The sequence below is a fragment of the Mesoplodon densirostris genome, chromosome 4 (genome assembly GCF_025265405.1).
Source record: "Mesoplodon densirostris isolate mMesDen1 chromosome 4, mMesDen1 primary haplotype, whole genome shotgun sequence".
Taxonomy (NCBI): Eukaryota; Metazoa; Chordata; class Mammalia; order Artiodactyla; family Ziphiidae; genus Mesoplodon; species Mesoplodon densirostris.
The window spans coordinates 62,851,066-62,867,881 of record NC_082664.1 but is presented as its reverse complement, the minus strand read 5'-3'; the positions used below and the strand labels follow the sequence as shown (position 1 = coordinate 62,867,881).

General features: G+C 39.2%; 1 protein-coding gene across 1 annotated transcript in view; it reads left to right on the top strand.

Annotated features, from left to right (window-relative positions):
• The window catches only part of TTC6 (tetratricopeptide repeat domain 6), a 216,366-nt gene extending 212,043 nt beyond the window's left edge, over window positions 1–4,323 (top strand). Inside the window, 2 exon segments of the mRNA XM_060098150.1 lie at window positions 3,513–3,738; window positions 4,187–4,323. Of these exon segments, the coding sequence (XP_059954133.1) occupies window positions 3,513–3,738; window positions 4,187–4,323 (363 nt within the window).
• Window positions 4,324–16,816: the final 12,493 nt, after the last annotated feature.

Here is a 16,816-nt window from a genome sequence, read left to right as displayed (position 1 = left end):
ATTTAAAGTGAGATCTTGACTCCATACTTCTTTGTATATAATTATTTCTATACAGATTCAGTACGGCTTTCTGTCACTCCACAATTGTTTCTGTGTGTTAGTCTCTTATCTCTTCATTCCAGTTAAGCTCTTTAATGCCAGGAATCACACTGCTTTCTCTTCTCTCCATATTTCCTTACTCAGAAAGCCCATCTATACCCATGGCTTATACTACATGTCAGCCTCCACCTTTCTTCTGAGCTCCTAACCCATATTTATCACCAGTTGCTAAAACTGGATGTTCTACAAGTGCATGAGAGCCAAAACTGAATTAATCTCTCTATCCTCTACGCCCTGTCCAGCTCTTCTTTGTATAACCCTGTCTCAATTCAATATGTCATTCCATGGAATCACCTGAGTAAAAACATTAGCATCAATTGTAACTTTCTCTTCCTCAACTTCTTCATCTAATCAGTCATCTAATCCTGTCAAATTTCCTTCTTAGTTTTTATCTCAGATATGCCCTTTCCATTCTATTTCTACTGCCATTGCCTTAGTTTAGCTGTTGCCCAAGTTAGATCAGTTAGCTTGCTGACCCCTCTGATGAGGCTGGTTGACCTCAGTGGTGAAGCTAGCTGCTGGGACAGAGAATTATCAAAGGTATTATTATATAAGGCATGAATGAGATTGTCATAGCTCAAACCTCAGACAGCTAGGAGGCTAATGTTTTCCTAGGCTGACAGGCCAGGGTCAGTTGCCTTAAACTTCCTCAAGCTCAGACCACTCTCTGGCTGGGTCTTGGCAATGTTTCTCTGCATTGTAGAGTTAGTTAACGAGCATTAGACAAACACAGTGCCCAGGGCAATTTTCTGTTTCTATCAGTGTTTAAGGTCCACATGAGAGGGAGACCCTCACATTTAAACTTATTTGTCCTTAATCACTCTATGGACATCATGTATAAAACTATTTGGTTAGATCTAAAGTGTAGTTTGATCTTTGATTTTTTTTTTTTTAAATATGGCTCTTTCTCCCCCAAGCTGGGGACACATCAGCTGGGCAAATATTTGATCTAAAATGTATTCTGCTCTCTGTCTTGATATACTGGATACTCGGGCTTTGCAGTATGTGCTCCCTTCAGAAACAAGCAGACTTTGAGAATAGTTATTCAGCTATTTTGGTATGTTCTATGCTTCTTTGTGGAGCAAATTCTTCTATTTCCTGTCCATCCTCCCCCTCCCCCTTTGTTTCTGATGTATGGAAAGAAGATTTAGGGCCAGGAGGAAGTGTCCCTCAACAGACCAGATAATCTCTAAAGGGTTAAAACATGTATGTGTTCTGGCTTCTTTTATGGTTGGTTAGTGACTTAATGGTTTTAAACCACAATTGGATGAGCTACATGCATGTGTCATGAATTACAGGTGACTTTTAAAAAATACCTGGATCTGCTTTCTAATTAATTACAGATATGAGGGCATTAGACCAATTGTTAAATCAAGGCCATCTATTGTGGTAGGCGTCTTTGGCCTCTAACTACTTCATAGTTAATGCTCCTGTTCTTCAAGTAACCTCATTAAATTCATAGGCTTTCATTTTCTAAGTAATATGTTTTCAAAGCTGTAATAGAAAGTTACATTGTTCAAAGTTAACCATACTATTGTGTTTTACTAAGTTCATTTATTTTAGCTGAGGTAGGCATTTGCTCCTACCTGATTGCAAGTCATGCTTTTGTGATGTAGAATTGTGTAGCCTTTATTGATCATTTACTGGTGAATTAAAATGAAACAAATTAATTTTTGAAGGAAGTCTTGGCTCTGCTTGGAGTCATTCCCTTGCCTCATTTATAATGACTGTGAGTCCAGCCTCCTGTTCAGGAGTGAATTCTCTTTAATTTAAGCTCTTCACAGAGGGATGTCAATTCTGCTGCCATCTTAAGGGATCCTTAAATTGCACTTAACTACAGCATAGAATAGCTCCCATTCTGGGATGAGATGGGCACACAATCTTGATCTAATTGCTTCTCAAAAGTCTCAGGCAGTAAAATTCATGGAGTATTACCTGAGGGCTATGACATCTCTCCACTTGTAGACACTGGCAAAAAAAATGATGTATCAGTAATAATTGACTGAGTCCTTACTATATTCTGCATATTGTTCTCAGTACTTTACCTGTCAGCTCACTTAATCCTCATAGCAGCACTGAAAGTAGGGTTCGATTTGTTGCCTCCATTTTATAGACGAGAAAAATCGAGTCAGAGTGTTTTAGTTACTCACCAAAGGACATAGAGCTAATAAGTGGTAGAGCCAGGGTTTGAACCTAGAAATCTGGCCCCATGGTCTGGGCTCCTGGCCACCATGCTCTCAATGTTTCACTTCACCCACAATGGAAGTGAACTGAGGACACATTCCTGGGAAATATAGAGAAAAATAGTTCCATGAAGAAGACTGATAGAAAATGATCAGAGAGGTAGGGGAAAAACTAGGGAGACACCCTGTCTCAAGGACAGAGAGAGTTTTAAGAGGGAAGGAGAGACCAAGAGCATCCGTGCCACAGAAATGCCATGGAAAGAAAGGACTAGAAAATGCCTACTGGGCTTGACGACATCTTCAGCCTTAGCAAGAGCAGACCTCACGGGCTAGGGGGAGGTAGATAGAACGCAGACTGTGCTGTACTGGGGAAAAGTCGAGTGGTAAGGAATTGGAGACAGCAAGCCATATTGTTAAAAACGACTTTTCCTTTAGAGAAGTTTTAAAGTAGGAGGCACATTTTCCATCCATCATAGAGTTAGAGATGAGATTCCTACCTTGAGTAGTAGGGTGTCTAATTGGCATCTCAAGCTATGTGTGATGAAAGACCAGTTTTTTAAAATTTTCTAACTTATTGTTGATCAAGACCCCAACACCAGTAGATGGACCACAATTTGGAGGGTCCCTTCTGGCTTGATGATGAGTTGTGAATCATCTAGAGTTTTTGATCTTCTTGACAAGCTGATTTTAATCTTCTGTCTTCCTTCCTTTATAGCTTTTCATAGTATAACGGAGTTTTTAATCTCTTTTGGTAAGGTTTAGAACTTTATTTTCAAAATTCACTTCTCTCTTTAGCCCTTACTCTACTTTTATATGAAAAATGTTAATTTTCGAACTTATATTTCATCCTCCTGTGTGACCTTCTTTTCTAACTTATATTTTACTTTTTTCTAGTGCTGTACAGGGATGTGAGATTTGTGTGTGGGGGGGAGGGGGAGGTGGTAGTGGAACATTTCACCTCAGCAGAGAGTATTTTATCTCTGACACTGTCTAAAACTGCTGACACATGGTGATAACAAAAAGCAGACCAACTATTGGTTGGTTTTATTATTATCTTTTACATTCTCTACAAATGCTGGCACCTCCTTATCATCTGTATGTGGGATGAAATGCTTCCACTATCTCCTCAGTGTGCCACTGGCCTTAGTTTTATATTAAAAGTGTTTCAAGTTGCTGTATAGCTGCCAATTAAAATATATTCAGATTATCATTATCTTCACATTTGTATAGGCTAGTGACTACTTCTCAGAGGCTTTAAAGTTTGATCCAGAAAATGAATGTGCTACCATGAATCGAGCTATTGCAAATACAGTATTAAAGAGATATGAAGAAGCAAAAGAAGACTTTGCATATGTAGTTGAAAGCTGTCCATTTTGGGCTGCAGTATATTTTAACAGAGCATACTTCTACTGTTGTTTAAAGCAATATGAACTAGCTGAAGAAGACCTAAGTAAAGGTATATTTTTTGTAATTTTTTTGATTAATATTATAATGGTTGATTTGTTTGTTTTTGATGACAAAAGAAGAAAATCATCAGGTCTATTTGCCTAGATAAACTCACATTAGAATTAATGGTTTTATATATCATATCTTTAATGTAATCAGTATGGATTCCTTTATGTAATAACTTACAGCATTGGTAAGCTAAGACATAGAAAATTATTAGGGAAACCATACATAAACATTGCCAGCCTTTCAAAAAAGACATTGTACTGTGTTTTCCCAAGTTAATTTTCTTAGAAAGATTCAATGTTTTAAATTTAACTAAATAATTAGGTACATATGAGGAAAATGTTTTCAAATAGGTAATACTAAAGTTCTTATATTATAAAATTTTTATTTAAAAAAGTGAGGCTTTTTGAGTGCTAGCACAAAACATATCTTGAAATTTTTTTCTTTTACAGCTCTGTCTTTGAAACCTAATGATGCTCTAGTATATAATCTTAGAGCAGAAGTTCGTGGTAAAATAGGTCTGATTGATGAAGCTGTGGCTGACTATAAACAAGCACTTGATCTTCAAGAACATGCCTCAGTGGTATGACTACATAGACCATGAATTCTGTAGTAGTTTACACAGCTGTTCTTCCAGAAATTGAAACGTATTTGTTGCTTTAAAAAAAGTTTGCACTATCTTCATTGTTTTGTTCTTTATGTTTAGTCTTTTATATAATTCTTTAATGCATTTTAGCAACACCGTTTTGTTTTATATTAATTATAAAACTTTCAGATCATTTTCTGCAGATTTGGAACAACTCAATAATTGAATTTCTTCACAAGGTGTAGAATTTAAATGAGAATGTTTCTCAAGGGACATATTAACACAAAATATTTTCTTTAAAGTAAAATAATTCTTTTTAAAATAATACTGTGTGATTTTAGAAAAAGTCTCATTGACATTTTCATCAATACCTAAATGTAATCAACAGTCTCCAGATCAAAAAAAGTAGAGAGCTGATGACTATAAAGAAATTGAAGTCAAGCACATATCCTCTCTCCTCCTTTGAACAATATCTACACAGGTCTGTATTCTTCCTGCTACTCATGTTTTTCCAACAGAGAAACACGTTCCTCTTTTTCATGTTGCCTCCCTTCCAAAACAGCACCTATAAAGATTTTGAGCGTCCGCTTTCCTTGAGATACCTCTGCCTCTTTAATGCATATGTCATAAAAGTATATTAAAAATCTGCATACACTTATAATTAGTGCATCATAGAACTTGACAAGTAGAAATACATTAAAACAGCTAAAATTTCTTTTTTTTAAACATCTTTATTGGAGTATAATTGCTTTACAATGGTGTGTTAGTTTCTGCTTTATAACAGAATGAATCAGCTATACATATATCCCCATATCTCCTCCCTCTTGCCTCTCCCTCCCCCCCTCCCTATGCCAACCCTCTAGGTGGTCACAAAACACGGAGCTGATCTCCCTGTGCTATGTGGCTGCTTCCCACTAGCTTTCTATTTTACATTTGGTAGTGTATATAAGTCCATGCCACTCACTTCGTCCCAGCTTACCCTCCCCCTCCCCGTGTCCTCAAGTCCATTCTCTACGTCTGCGTCTTTATTCCTGTCCTGCCCCTAAGTTCTTCAGAACCATTTTTTTTTAGATTCCATATATATGTGTTAGCATATGTATTTGTTTTTCTCTTTCTGACTTACTTCACTCTGTATGACAAACTCTAGGTCCATCCACCTCACTACAAATAACTCAGTTTCCTTTCTTTTTATGGCTGAGTAATATTCCATTCTGTATGTGTGCCACATCTTCTTTATCCATTCATCTGTCGATGGACACTTAGGTTGCTTCTGTGTCCTGGCTATTGTAAATAGAGCTGCAGTGAACATTGTGGTACTTGACTCTTTTTGAATTATGGTCTTCTAAGGGTATATGCCCAGTAGTGGGATTGCTGGGTCATATGGTAAAAATTCTTAATAGGATATCTCTTTGGTGAACCAGAGAACCCCTTTCCTTTATCTCACTGATAGTAACAAGGTTTCCTGACTTGTAAACTCATTTAGATTTGCTTCACTCAGTTTATTTTCCTTCTTCGTTTCGTTCTTCCAGGACATCTCCAGCTCCTCAGAGACCTGTTTTCACTGAGATGAGGCACTGTGGGAAAAAATACCCCTATCTACTCAGTTTTCAGTTTGATGTACCAGATTTTCACAATACAAAGCTGATTTTTATTCGTAAGCCACTGTGGGGATTCTTCACACTCTTTCAGGATAGTTTTCTTAGCATGATATGTGGGTCCATGTGAGGACTGGGTCGTGCCTAGTAAGTTATTTCAGTTGGTGATTCAGACACCTTTAATACGCCTCTTCAGATCCTCTCATTCTCACTCATCTCTAGAACCTTTAGTCCCAGCCCGGCCACAGATGAGATTCAGGCCAACCTCATGCACCCACAGACAGACCCTCATTTTGTGCTCCAGCCACGCATCTCTCACCTACAGCGCTGGGCATCTCTTTTAAAGCTGAGGTGTCACTTGCTGCGGTAGTGCCCAGCTACGTGCCTGGCAGATGTGCAGGGGACCCAAGTCCCTGTCAAATGAACTTTTGATGATGAGAGAAAGGAACTAGTAGATAGGCTCTTTTCCATCTCTTGGTGGAGTGTCCTGAGACACTTGGTTTATACAGCCTCCTGGAGGATGGTCCTTGGAGATTAAGCAATCAGTTCACACGTACTAGCGGCCAGCTTCGAGATGTACTGGTGCTTTTGGCTTTTGGCTTTTGGCTTCCCTGCTTTGCTTCCTTTTGTTACTGCTCCTGCTTTTCTGGGTTTGCACTTCTTGATAAAGTCATTGCCCAGAAACATTTTCCTCTGGTTCTGCTTTTTGGGACAACCCATGCTAAAACAATTAGTAATTTAATATTTTTTTCCTGATTACATACAAATACTTATAACAAGAGGTAGGAATGATACAAACCAAGGGCCATGATAGCGTAATGGAGAAAATCATATCTAACATGCCAAAATGCTACGTGACCCAGGGTCCACATCCCCTGGGTACCCACAGTTTCTGTCTGTACTGACCCCCAACCTCTTGCAAGAACCTACAACTTTCCACCTGAGGCCCTTCTCTTGGTCCACACATAGGCTAAGCCAGACCAGGCAAGGTATAGTGTTCTCTGCCTCACATTCATTGTCTCTACTTCTTTACCCATGTCTTGTAAGGTAGCAGGTATCATTAGATGAGGAAACTGAGGCTCAGAAGGATCCAGTTATATGATCAGTGTCACACAGCTTTTAAATGGTGGAGCTGAAAGTCAACCTCTATTCTAGTTTAAAAGCCTCTGCTCCTTTTCACCTAAAGAGAAATAGAACAAGATGAACTCATAGTCTATTAAATAACCTTTATCGTGATGACATTAAAGCTCTCTGTCTGCCTAATGATTATTAGTGCAAAAAAGGGATTTCCAGTCTTTAACACTTCTTTTGTACTGGCATATATGTGTATTTATTTATGTCTATGTCTAAGTATCTATGTATCTAGCCTAGCCTTAGATAAATGCGTGATAGTAGTAAGATTATCTTGAGCTTTTAATTTGAAATGCAGTCAATGGGCAGCATTTTACATTTTATCTTTAATAATACAGACCAGATAGGAATGACAGTAGAAAGGTCAGTATGTAGGCAGCAAGAAAGGGAAGAAAAAGAAAACTTCACTTGCTAAAAATCTACTAAGTACCAGAAACTCACCTATAGCTTAAGGACATTTTCATTTCACCATTATACTTGAGACAGTCTTATTATTCTCATTTTACAGAAGAAAAATATGAGGTGCAGAAAGGTTAAATAATTGGTTTAAAGCACCTTGAGTATAATGATGTTATCCAAATGTAGTTTCATTTTTATTTATTCAATATATTTCTTTAAGTTGACTTGCTAGTATTAATTGAATTTATTTAGAGAGAAGGAATTTGTAAAAATAAATGCATAACTATTAATAAGTTTGTCCTTGTTCTACCTAATTTATACCAGTGTTCCTCATATCACATTTTAGGAAACATTGTGCTCTATAGTGTCACTGCTAGATGGGTGTAGCTGGAAGAGAAATCACATTGAGGGAGGGAAAAACATATAATGCCTCCTCAGTGAGCAAGAAGAGAAGTTGATTTGTGCCTGGACAGGCAGCTCGGAGCTAGAAGCAATGTCCTTGAGCTGTGAGAGTCTCGTTCTACCTTCTTCCTTCTTAGCGTGTTGTAACAGGATCTCACTCCTAGAGATTCTCCAGTGGCATAAAAATGTTTTGTTTGTCAATGCCTGAGAATCACTGATTTCCAAAAATAACAGGCACTTTGACCATCTACTATGAGATCCCAACGTTCAACTTGTCTTCTTCTCTTCACCCATCTTTACCTGGCTAATTTATTCTCAGGAAGATATATCTTCCTCTCCCTAGGAGTGTGCCTTAGGTCTTTTTCCTCTACACTTCCACAGCACTGCTACCTACTCTTTTGGATTACCCTTCAAATCTGTATATCCTTGTTTAATGACTGTCTTCCGCACTAGACTAGAAACTTCGAGGGCAAGGATTAGGTCTATCCTGTTCACCATGGTATCACCAATGCTTGTCACAGTTCCTGGCACATAGCTGGTGCTTCATAAATATTTGATGTATTTACTTAAGTAAAATGCAGGCCTGGACACTCATAATGCAGGACATTATGACCCAACACACTACAGATATGTGTTTTACTATTCATTTCTCTGATAAAGTGAGCATCCTGTGAGATTCTAGGCACAGACTCTTCAAAGGTCAAAGCAATGACAGCACTCATCCTCAGTGCTATTCTTATTTAATATCTCCTGTGAGTAGAGAGGTTCTTAGCATCCACATAGCTTTCACAATGTCTAACTTACACACACACACACACACGGCACCCTTAGAACTATAAGATGAATGCCTTAGAAAATGAAATTTGGAAAAACCAAGATGTAATGAATGAGATCAGTCTGCTGTAAAAATAACAAGTAGGTAGCTGTCAAGGTGATGAGGGTGAAATGTCTGAAATCATGATGTGTTAACATCTCAGGCTAATCATTGTAAATTTTTTATAATTGGATGATGCTATGACATAAGATGTAACCCAATCAAGTATAGTGTGAATAAGAGACTATAACAAATTTTTTGTTATTCCCCTTTAAAAAATGATATCTTGCAGTAATCAAGGGGCCATGGTGTATACTGTACCTAAAATTGGGGCAGGGAATGGTCAGAGTGCAAACATTTATATGCATGTTCCTGGCTCTATCTGCTGAACTGGTATTCCAAAGAGTGTATAGGAACATTCTGATTTCTTGACTTCTTGTTAGTTCATCTCCATAAAGTAAATGGGTCATACCATTGTCATAGTTTTAATCCACTAAACCATTAAGGTAATCCAGCTACTTCTCTTCTTTCTGATTCTATGCTAGCCTGGAAACCTTTAGTGATAATTTGATTTTCATTATGTAGAACAATATTTATAGTATAATTCCACTTTATTGTAAAATTTTACATATAAAGAATATACCCATTATATCTATTTTAAAAGCCTTAAATGATTTTAATACACCAGCCTTTAACAGTTAGTACCTGTGGAGAATGAGATTGATGGTGTAGGGTTTGTTGGTAAAGGGTGTGTGGGATGTTTAAGAGAAGCTCAGTTTGATTTTTTAGTTTTGACGCTTCTGCATTTTCTGATTTATTCATTTTTAAATCATTGAACGCGTCTTGGCTCTATAATAGGAAAAATATAAAATAATCTCCCTCACCCCCTTAGTTAAATAGCTTACTTGAGGCAATATTTATGACCGTAAAAGATGCACATTGCCTTCTTCCCTGGGTGCCTACAGTGAACTTCAAACTAGATCTGGCCTGCAGGCCCTCTTTAGAGGTCCAGCTGGTTCAGGCAGGTCCTGCCCACAAACCATTTGAGGTCCATGTTTGCACCATCACCATCTCTTTGGAAAAACTTAGTCTTAAAAAAATCTTTTTCTACAGTATATATGGTAAGGTCATAGTCACTTAAATTTCCAAGGAAAATATAAAATTTGCTGTCCAAACCTGTGTGAGTGGGTTGAGGTTGTTTATCTTCTCAGCACTGCAACTTTAATTTACTTGCAAAAGGAGAAGATATTAGTTTGCCGGTACTCATGTGGTGATTTTACTTTATTTTAGATCTCTTCTCTGAAAATAGAAACATCTCCAAAGCCTCTGATGAGAAGAAAAAAACCCCACTGAAAACTTTGCTTCAACATGTGTATCAACTTCATGACACAAATTTTAATAGAGAAAGGGATCTTAAGAGACCAGTGGTTTATTCTGATGATACTTGTAATTTTATAACCATAAATCTTATAACTTAAAATAAATAAATCTCTAAGTGGAAAAAGCATCATTTACATTTCAAATATAAAAATGCTCCTTAGGGCCTCCCTGGTGGCGCAGTGGTTGAGAGTCCGCCTGCCGATGCAGGGGACACGGGTTCGTGCCCCGATCCCGGAGGATCCCACATGCCGCGGAGCGGCTGGGCCCGTGAGCCATGGCCGCGGGGCCTGTGTGTCCGGAGCCTGTGCTCCGCAACGGGAGAGGCCACAGCAGTGAGAGGCCCGTGTACAGCAAAAAAAAAAAAAAAAAAAAAAAAAATGCTCCTTAATCTTACTTCAATTGATTAATAGGTTAGACAATTCCATTTATTGTTACATATATATTTTTTATTATTTGACACTTTTTAATATAAATTTTATTTATTTCTTTATTTTTGGCTGCTTTGGGACTTCATTGCTGCGCACGGGCTTTCTCTAGTTGCGGCGGGGCTACTCTTCATTGTGGTGTGTGGGCTTCTCATTGCAGTGGCTTCTCTTGTTGCGGAGCACGGGCTCTAGGCACGCAGGCTTCAGTAGTTGTGGTGTGCGGGCTCAGTAGCTATGGCTCGCGGGCTCTAGAGCGCAGGCTCAGTAGTTGTGGCTCACAGACTTAGTTGCTCCTTGGCATGTGGGATCTTCCCGGACCAGGGCTCTAACCCGTGTCCCCTGCATTGGCAGGCGGATTCTTAACCACTGTGTCACCAGGGATGTCCCCTATTTGACACTTTAAAGTATGCTTTTTACTTATGTGGTTCAAAGCCGTAAGGAATAGATCCCTAGTTATGTTACATGAAACATTTCTTTTTTTCTATAATCTTCCCATAGGAGACCTATAAATCAACTTAGCTTGACTTACATTTGAAAAAAGAAAAAGTAACTGGGAGTTTAACTTAATATTTTACGGCAATATGACTGTTACACAGTAGTAAGTGTTTTTTAAAAAATTGTTATAAATTTCAATAATCTGAATTTATCAGGCTGGGAGACCACCATTTAGGTGTGTTTGCTTTATAAGCTAAGAATGAATCTCTCTTTTGAATTTGAAGACCAGGATAAGAATTTTAGTGTCTAAGTTAAGATGATTTATTACACAAAAACTAGAGATGAGGTCTTCTTTCCTAAAAATGATAGAGCAATGAGTTTATTAAAGTCTTAGAACCCTATTCAGGAAATTTACGAATTCTATAGTACCACTATGCCTTTGAAATGTGGGAGACATCTCAACACAATTTTTCAGGGTGTAATTTACCCTGAATAATATATGAGCTGTGTAATAGCTCTGCAGTATATTCTCATCTCCACCAAAAGCTGGCTTCTCTAGTATTGCATCTCCTGCGTTCAATTCCATGCTGTGTGTTTACTATATTGCATCTTTGATGGTGAGTAGACAAGATGGGGGAAAAATGTTTGAAAGTCCTTGGCAATCCAGAAAATAGCTTAATACGCTCAACTTTTCAGTATAGTTTGGTTTTGGAAATGTGGCTTGTTGGGTTTTTTTTAACATCTTTATTGGAGTATAATTGCTTTACAATGGTATGTTAGTCTCTGCTTTATAACAAAGTGAATCAGCTATACATATAAATATATCCCCATATCTCCTCCCTCTTACGTCTCCCTCCCACCTTCCCTATCCCACCCCTCTAGGTGATCGCAAAGCACAGAGTGGATCTCCCTGTGCTATGTGGCTGCTTCCCACTAGCTATCTATTTTACATTTGGCAGTTTATATATGTCCATGCCACTCTCTCACTTCGTCCCAGCTTACCCTCCCCCTCCCCGTGTCCTCAAGTCCATTCTCTACGTCTGCGTCTGTATTCCTGTCCTGCCCCTAGGTTCTTCAGAACCTTTTTTTTTTTTAGATTCCATATATATGTGTTAGTGTACGTTATTTATTTTTCTCTTTCTGACTTACTTCACTCTGTATGACAGACTCTAGGTCCATCCACCTCACTACAAATAACTCCATTTTGTTTCCTTTTATGGCTGAGTAATATTCCATTGTATATATGTGCCACATCCTCTTTATCCATTCATCTGTCAGTGGACACTTAGGTTGCTTCCATGTCCTGGCTATTGTAAATAGAGCTTCAGTGAACATTGTGGTACATGACTCTTCTTGAATTATGGTTTTCTAAGGGTATATGCCCAGTAGTGGGATTGCTGGGTCGTATGGTAGTTCTAGTTTTAGTTTTTTAAGGAACCTGCATACTGTTCTTCATAATGGCTGTATCAGTTCACATTTCCACCAACAGTGCAAGAGGGTTCCCTTTTCTCCACACCCTCTCCAGTATTTATTGTTTGTAGATTTTTTGATGATGGCCATTCTGACTGGTATGAGGTGATAACTCATTGTAGTTTTGATTTGCATTTCTCTAATGATTAGTAATGTTGAGCAATCTGTATATCTTCTTTGGAGAAATGTCTATTTAGGTCTTCTGCCCATTTTTGTTGGGTTGTTTGTTTTTTTTTGATATTGAGCTGCATGAGCTGCTTGTAAATTTTGGAGATTGTCAGTTGCTTCGTTTGGTTCAGTGGGTTGTGTAGGCTTCCTGGTGGAGGGGACTGGTGCCTGTGTTCTGGTGATGAGGCTGGATCTTGTCTTTCTGGTGGGCAGGACCGCGTCCGGTGGTGTGTTCTGGGGTGTCTGTGACCTTATTATGATTTTAGGCAGCCTCTCTGCTAATGGGTGCAGTTGTGTTCCTGTCTTGCTAGTTGTTTGGCATATGGTGTCCAGCACTGTAGCTTGCTGGTCGTTGAGGGGAGCTGGGTCTTAGCGTTGAGATGGAGATCTCTGGGAGAGCTTTCGCCATTTGATATTACGTGGATCCAGGAGGTCTCTGGTGGACCAGTGTCCTGAACTTGGCTCTCCCACCTCAGATGCTCAGGCCTGACACCCGGCCGGAGCACCAAGACCCTGTCAGCCACACGGCCAGTCTTAGTGAGACAAGAGGTATCTGGTCTGCAACAACTCCATGAATCTGGGATTATATCTCAGTAAACTGGATGCTTGCTGGATCTTTTAAGAAAGTGTCCCTGGAAAAGTTGTGAGAGGTAATCACAGAAGGCACTCAAAAGCACCATTCACTGTGTGCTGTTTCTTACAACAGATATAACTCAGGGAGCAGCCACATGGGAGAGACGCACAAGGCAAGGCACACAGGGAAAGGGCTGGAAGCTTCCATCTTTCTCTGAGGGCATCACTCTTGCAGCATCTGCCTATGTTCACTCTCCTGGAAGTTCGAAATGTGGTTTTTGAATAGAACTTTCCTCTCGGGTTTCTGAACCTGGGATGTCTTAACCACTAGGGAAATAAGTGGGTAGCCAATGCATATTAATTTTACTGGAGGAGTGTCAGAGGGAGAGGGGAAGGAGAAATTTAAGTAATTTAACTGGAAAGCAATTTAGACATAAAAAGATACACCAATGTCATGGAATAGAACTTTAAAAATTCACACGAATCTTAACAGTAAAACGTAAGACTTTGGAGACGTTTCTCCCTTTTGGGTGGATGCTTCGGGATGTGCCACAGACCAGTAGGGGTCAGCATTCACTTTCCTCCGTTGCTGGGCACCGAGACACAGAAGCAGCCTCCAGAGCACAGCAACACAGCAACGTTACTCCTGAGGCTCCCTCCACAGTGGGTGCCCATGAGCCCATTTTATAGATGGGGAAACTTGGGTCCAGAAAGATTAGGTGGCTCACAGAGGTCCCACAGTTAAGGGAGGAGCCATAATACAAACCCAGGCAACCTGAGAAATTTGAGAAATGGTGTTTCTGGAACACTTTGAAATGGAAATACCTATGAAAGCCAGATAAAAAAGGCTGAAGCTCCTCTTTTTTGAGTTTTGTTTGTTTGTTTAATGCATGTTTGACTAACCTGTTGAAGAGTAATCCATTTCTCAAAGTACTTTCAATGTTACATGTGTTTTTATTTAATGTTTTAAGTTCCATCTTCATATCTACTTGTATCCATTCTGTGCCAGGTAAAATATGTGGAATAATAAAAACACATAAGTGCTTACTGTGTCAAGATCTTTTCTAAATGCTGTACATGTATTAGCTCTTTAATTATTGCAACCACCCCATACAGTTATTATGATTAACATGCCCATTGTATGGATGAGAAAACTGAAGCAGAGGGAGATTAGGTAATTTGCTTAAAGTCACACATCAATTAAGGGGTTGAACAGTCTGATTCCAGGGCTTTTGCTCTTTCCTCTGATTTTAAGCTGTGTGAGGGAGGACAGGTACTGAGGCCCCGTCACCTTCAAAGGAGTTGCCTGTCAGCAGCCTGCAGGTTTCAGGGAGGTCTATGCCCTGGAAACTCAATCTCTTGGCACCCCAGAAATTATGCAATTCCTTGAGGACTTCAGGAGCTCCATGTTTTATCTTCTGTTTGGAATAACCTAGACCCAAAGTAAGCAATTCAATTTTGTTTTAAAATGAGGAAGATTAAAGAATAAAATTTAACATTAAAACCTAGTAGTTTTCCTCACTATGCTATAGGGTTGTAGTTTCTACTGAGCCAGAACTTTATTTTCTGGATACTAAGACTCTCTGAGATTTATCCCTGGAAGTTTACGGGATAAAGGAAGGACCCTCTGAGAGGAAATGGCTAATGTGACCTAACTCTCTAAACAGGGCAAGGCTTTAAGAGTAATTTCTGCCATTCAGCTCTCCTGTGACCCACAAGCAATAAATGACAGTCTTTTAAAAATGGCAATGGCTTATCGAATTCTTGGGCATCAGGCAGGGGAGAACTCAAGTGATTTCTCTACACCTGTAATGCCAAGAGGAGTCATACCCGGAGACCTGTGTTATAAAAGAGGAATTGTTTATGGCTAATGAAAAATCCTGGTGGAACTGTCCATCAAACTTTATGAAATGTGTGAGTTACTTAGGTATCAGCTTTCTAGATCTCACTTTCTTTCCAGAGCATTCAGAATTAAACCCTTTCCTTACTGGCTGCTTTCATACTGATAAACACAGAGCTGTTTTCTTTTCTTTTTCTTCTTTTCCTGTTTTTGTTGACTCTCTTCACATCCCTTCTTCTTTCTTTCATCTCCTCTCCTGAGACCATACTCGAACTCACGGTTTCTCAAAATGGGGTCTGTGGTCCACCTGGGTCAGAATAGGCTAGAATGCTTATTAAAAATGCATATTTCAGGCCTTATCTCAATTGTAGTAAAACAGATTCTCTAGGAAAGAGCCAAGGACTCTGCATTTCAATAAGCTCCTGAGAGATTCCTATCCATACTGAAGCAAAGAAGGTCTAGTCCAGTGGGTTTCCAACTTAATGACTTGCTCTCAAATGTTAAATATTAAGTATTTTGTGGAAGAAATTAAAATGTTAGCAAAAGCCCTGAAATTTCTCTGTACTTCTGTGGGGACCATTGCTCCCTTTCCATCTCTGCAGGTTCAACCCAACTCATGCTTCAGAGGGTGACTCCCACTCCCTTCAGGAAGGCTTGATTCACACAACTATGAATCATCTCTCTCTTCAGACTCTCCCCAGCCTCTGCTTTTCACCTGTTCGAGGACACTGACTGACTCCTTTCCTCCTGGGGATACACTTACTTGTGTTTTGGGGGAAGATGTTTCATCTTTCCTACCATACAGCAAACTCCTTAAATATGAGGTTTGTGACCTTTCTTATTTTGTTTTGCTTCACAGGGGGGTACTTCTTTGATGTGCAACAAATGTTTGATTAATGAATGACTGTTTCAGTGGGAGAAGGATAAATTTAATTCCTTTAAGTCAGAGCTAGCCTGTTTATGCTTTATATTTTCCATTTGAAGTATCTGTCTTCACAGCAGTGACAATCATTCTTTAATTTAGCTGAGAAGGTAGGTCGTGTTTGGGATGAGCATCTTTATAGTAAAACTTAATAAAATCCAAGGAACGCTCTAGTAGGGTGCTGAGGCTTTTTACTGGTTTCCTAGAAATAATCCTCTACTCTGGCTACACAAACTGTGGTTCCTGGACCAACAGCATTGGTCTCACCCGGGAGTATGTGAGAAACACAGAATCTTGGGCCTCACCCCAGAATCAGAATAAGAATCAGAATAGATAGGTGTTTTGTCTGTGCATTCAAGTTTGAGAAGGACTGGATTACAGAATTTCTTTCTGACTGAAGAAAGAGTACTTAAAAAATAGTGACAAGTCGGTGCTGGAATTTTTGTTATTGGTGATTATAAATTTGTTTTAAAAGGGTTTTTTTTTTTTTTTTAACAAGATACCCTTGTGGTAACTGGGAGTTCCACTGTGGGTCTGTAACCATCATCAAAGGTTCTTATTACTGCCTGCCGATGCAGGGGACACGGGTTCGTGCCCCGGTCCGGGAAGATCCCACATGCCGCAGAGCGGCTAGGCCCGTGAGCCATGGCCACTGAGCCTGCGTGTCCGGAGCCTGTGCTCCGCAACGGGAGAGGCCACAGCAGTGAGAGACCCGCGTACCGCAAAAAAAAAAAAAAAAAAAAAAGGTTCTTATTAAATGGGCTTCATATTGTGCTAGACACTATTAAAGAAAAGTAATGAATCTGAGATTTACCACAAAACTACACATCATTGATGTGGGTAAGTACATATTAAGATGTAATTAAACACATGAAGCATATAGATGCAACATCAATACAACATGAGTGGATTTGCTTTTGAATGTTTTTGTTGTTATTCATC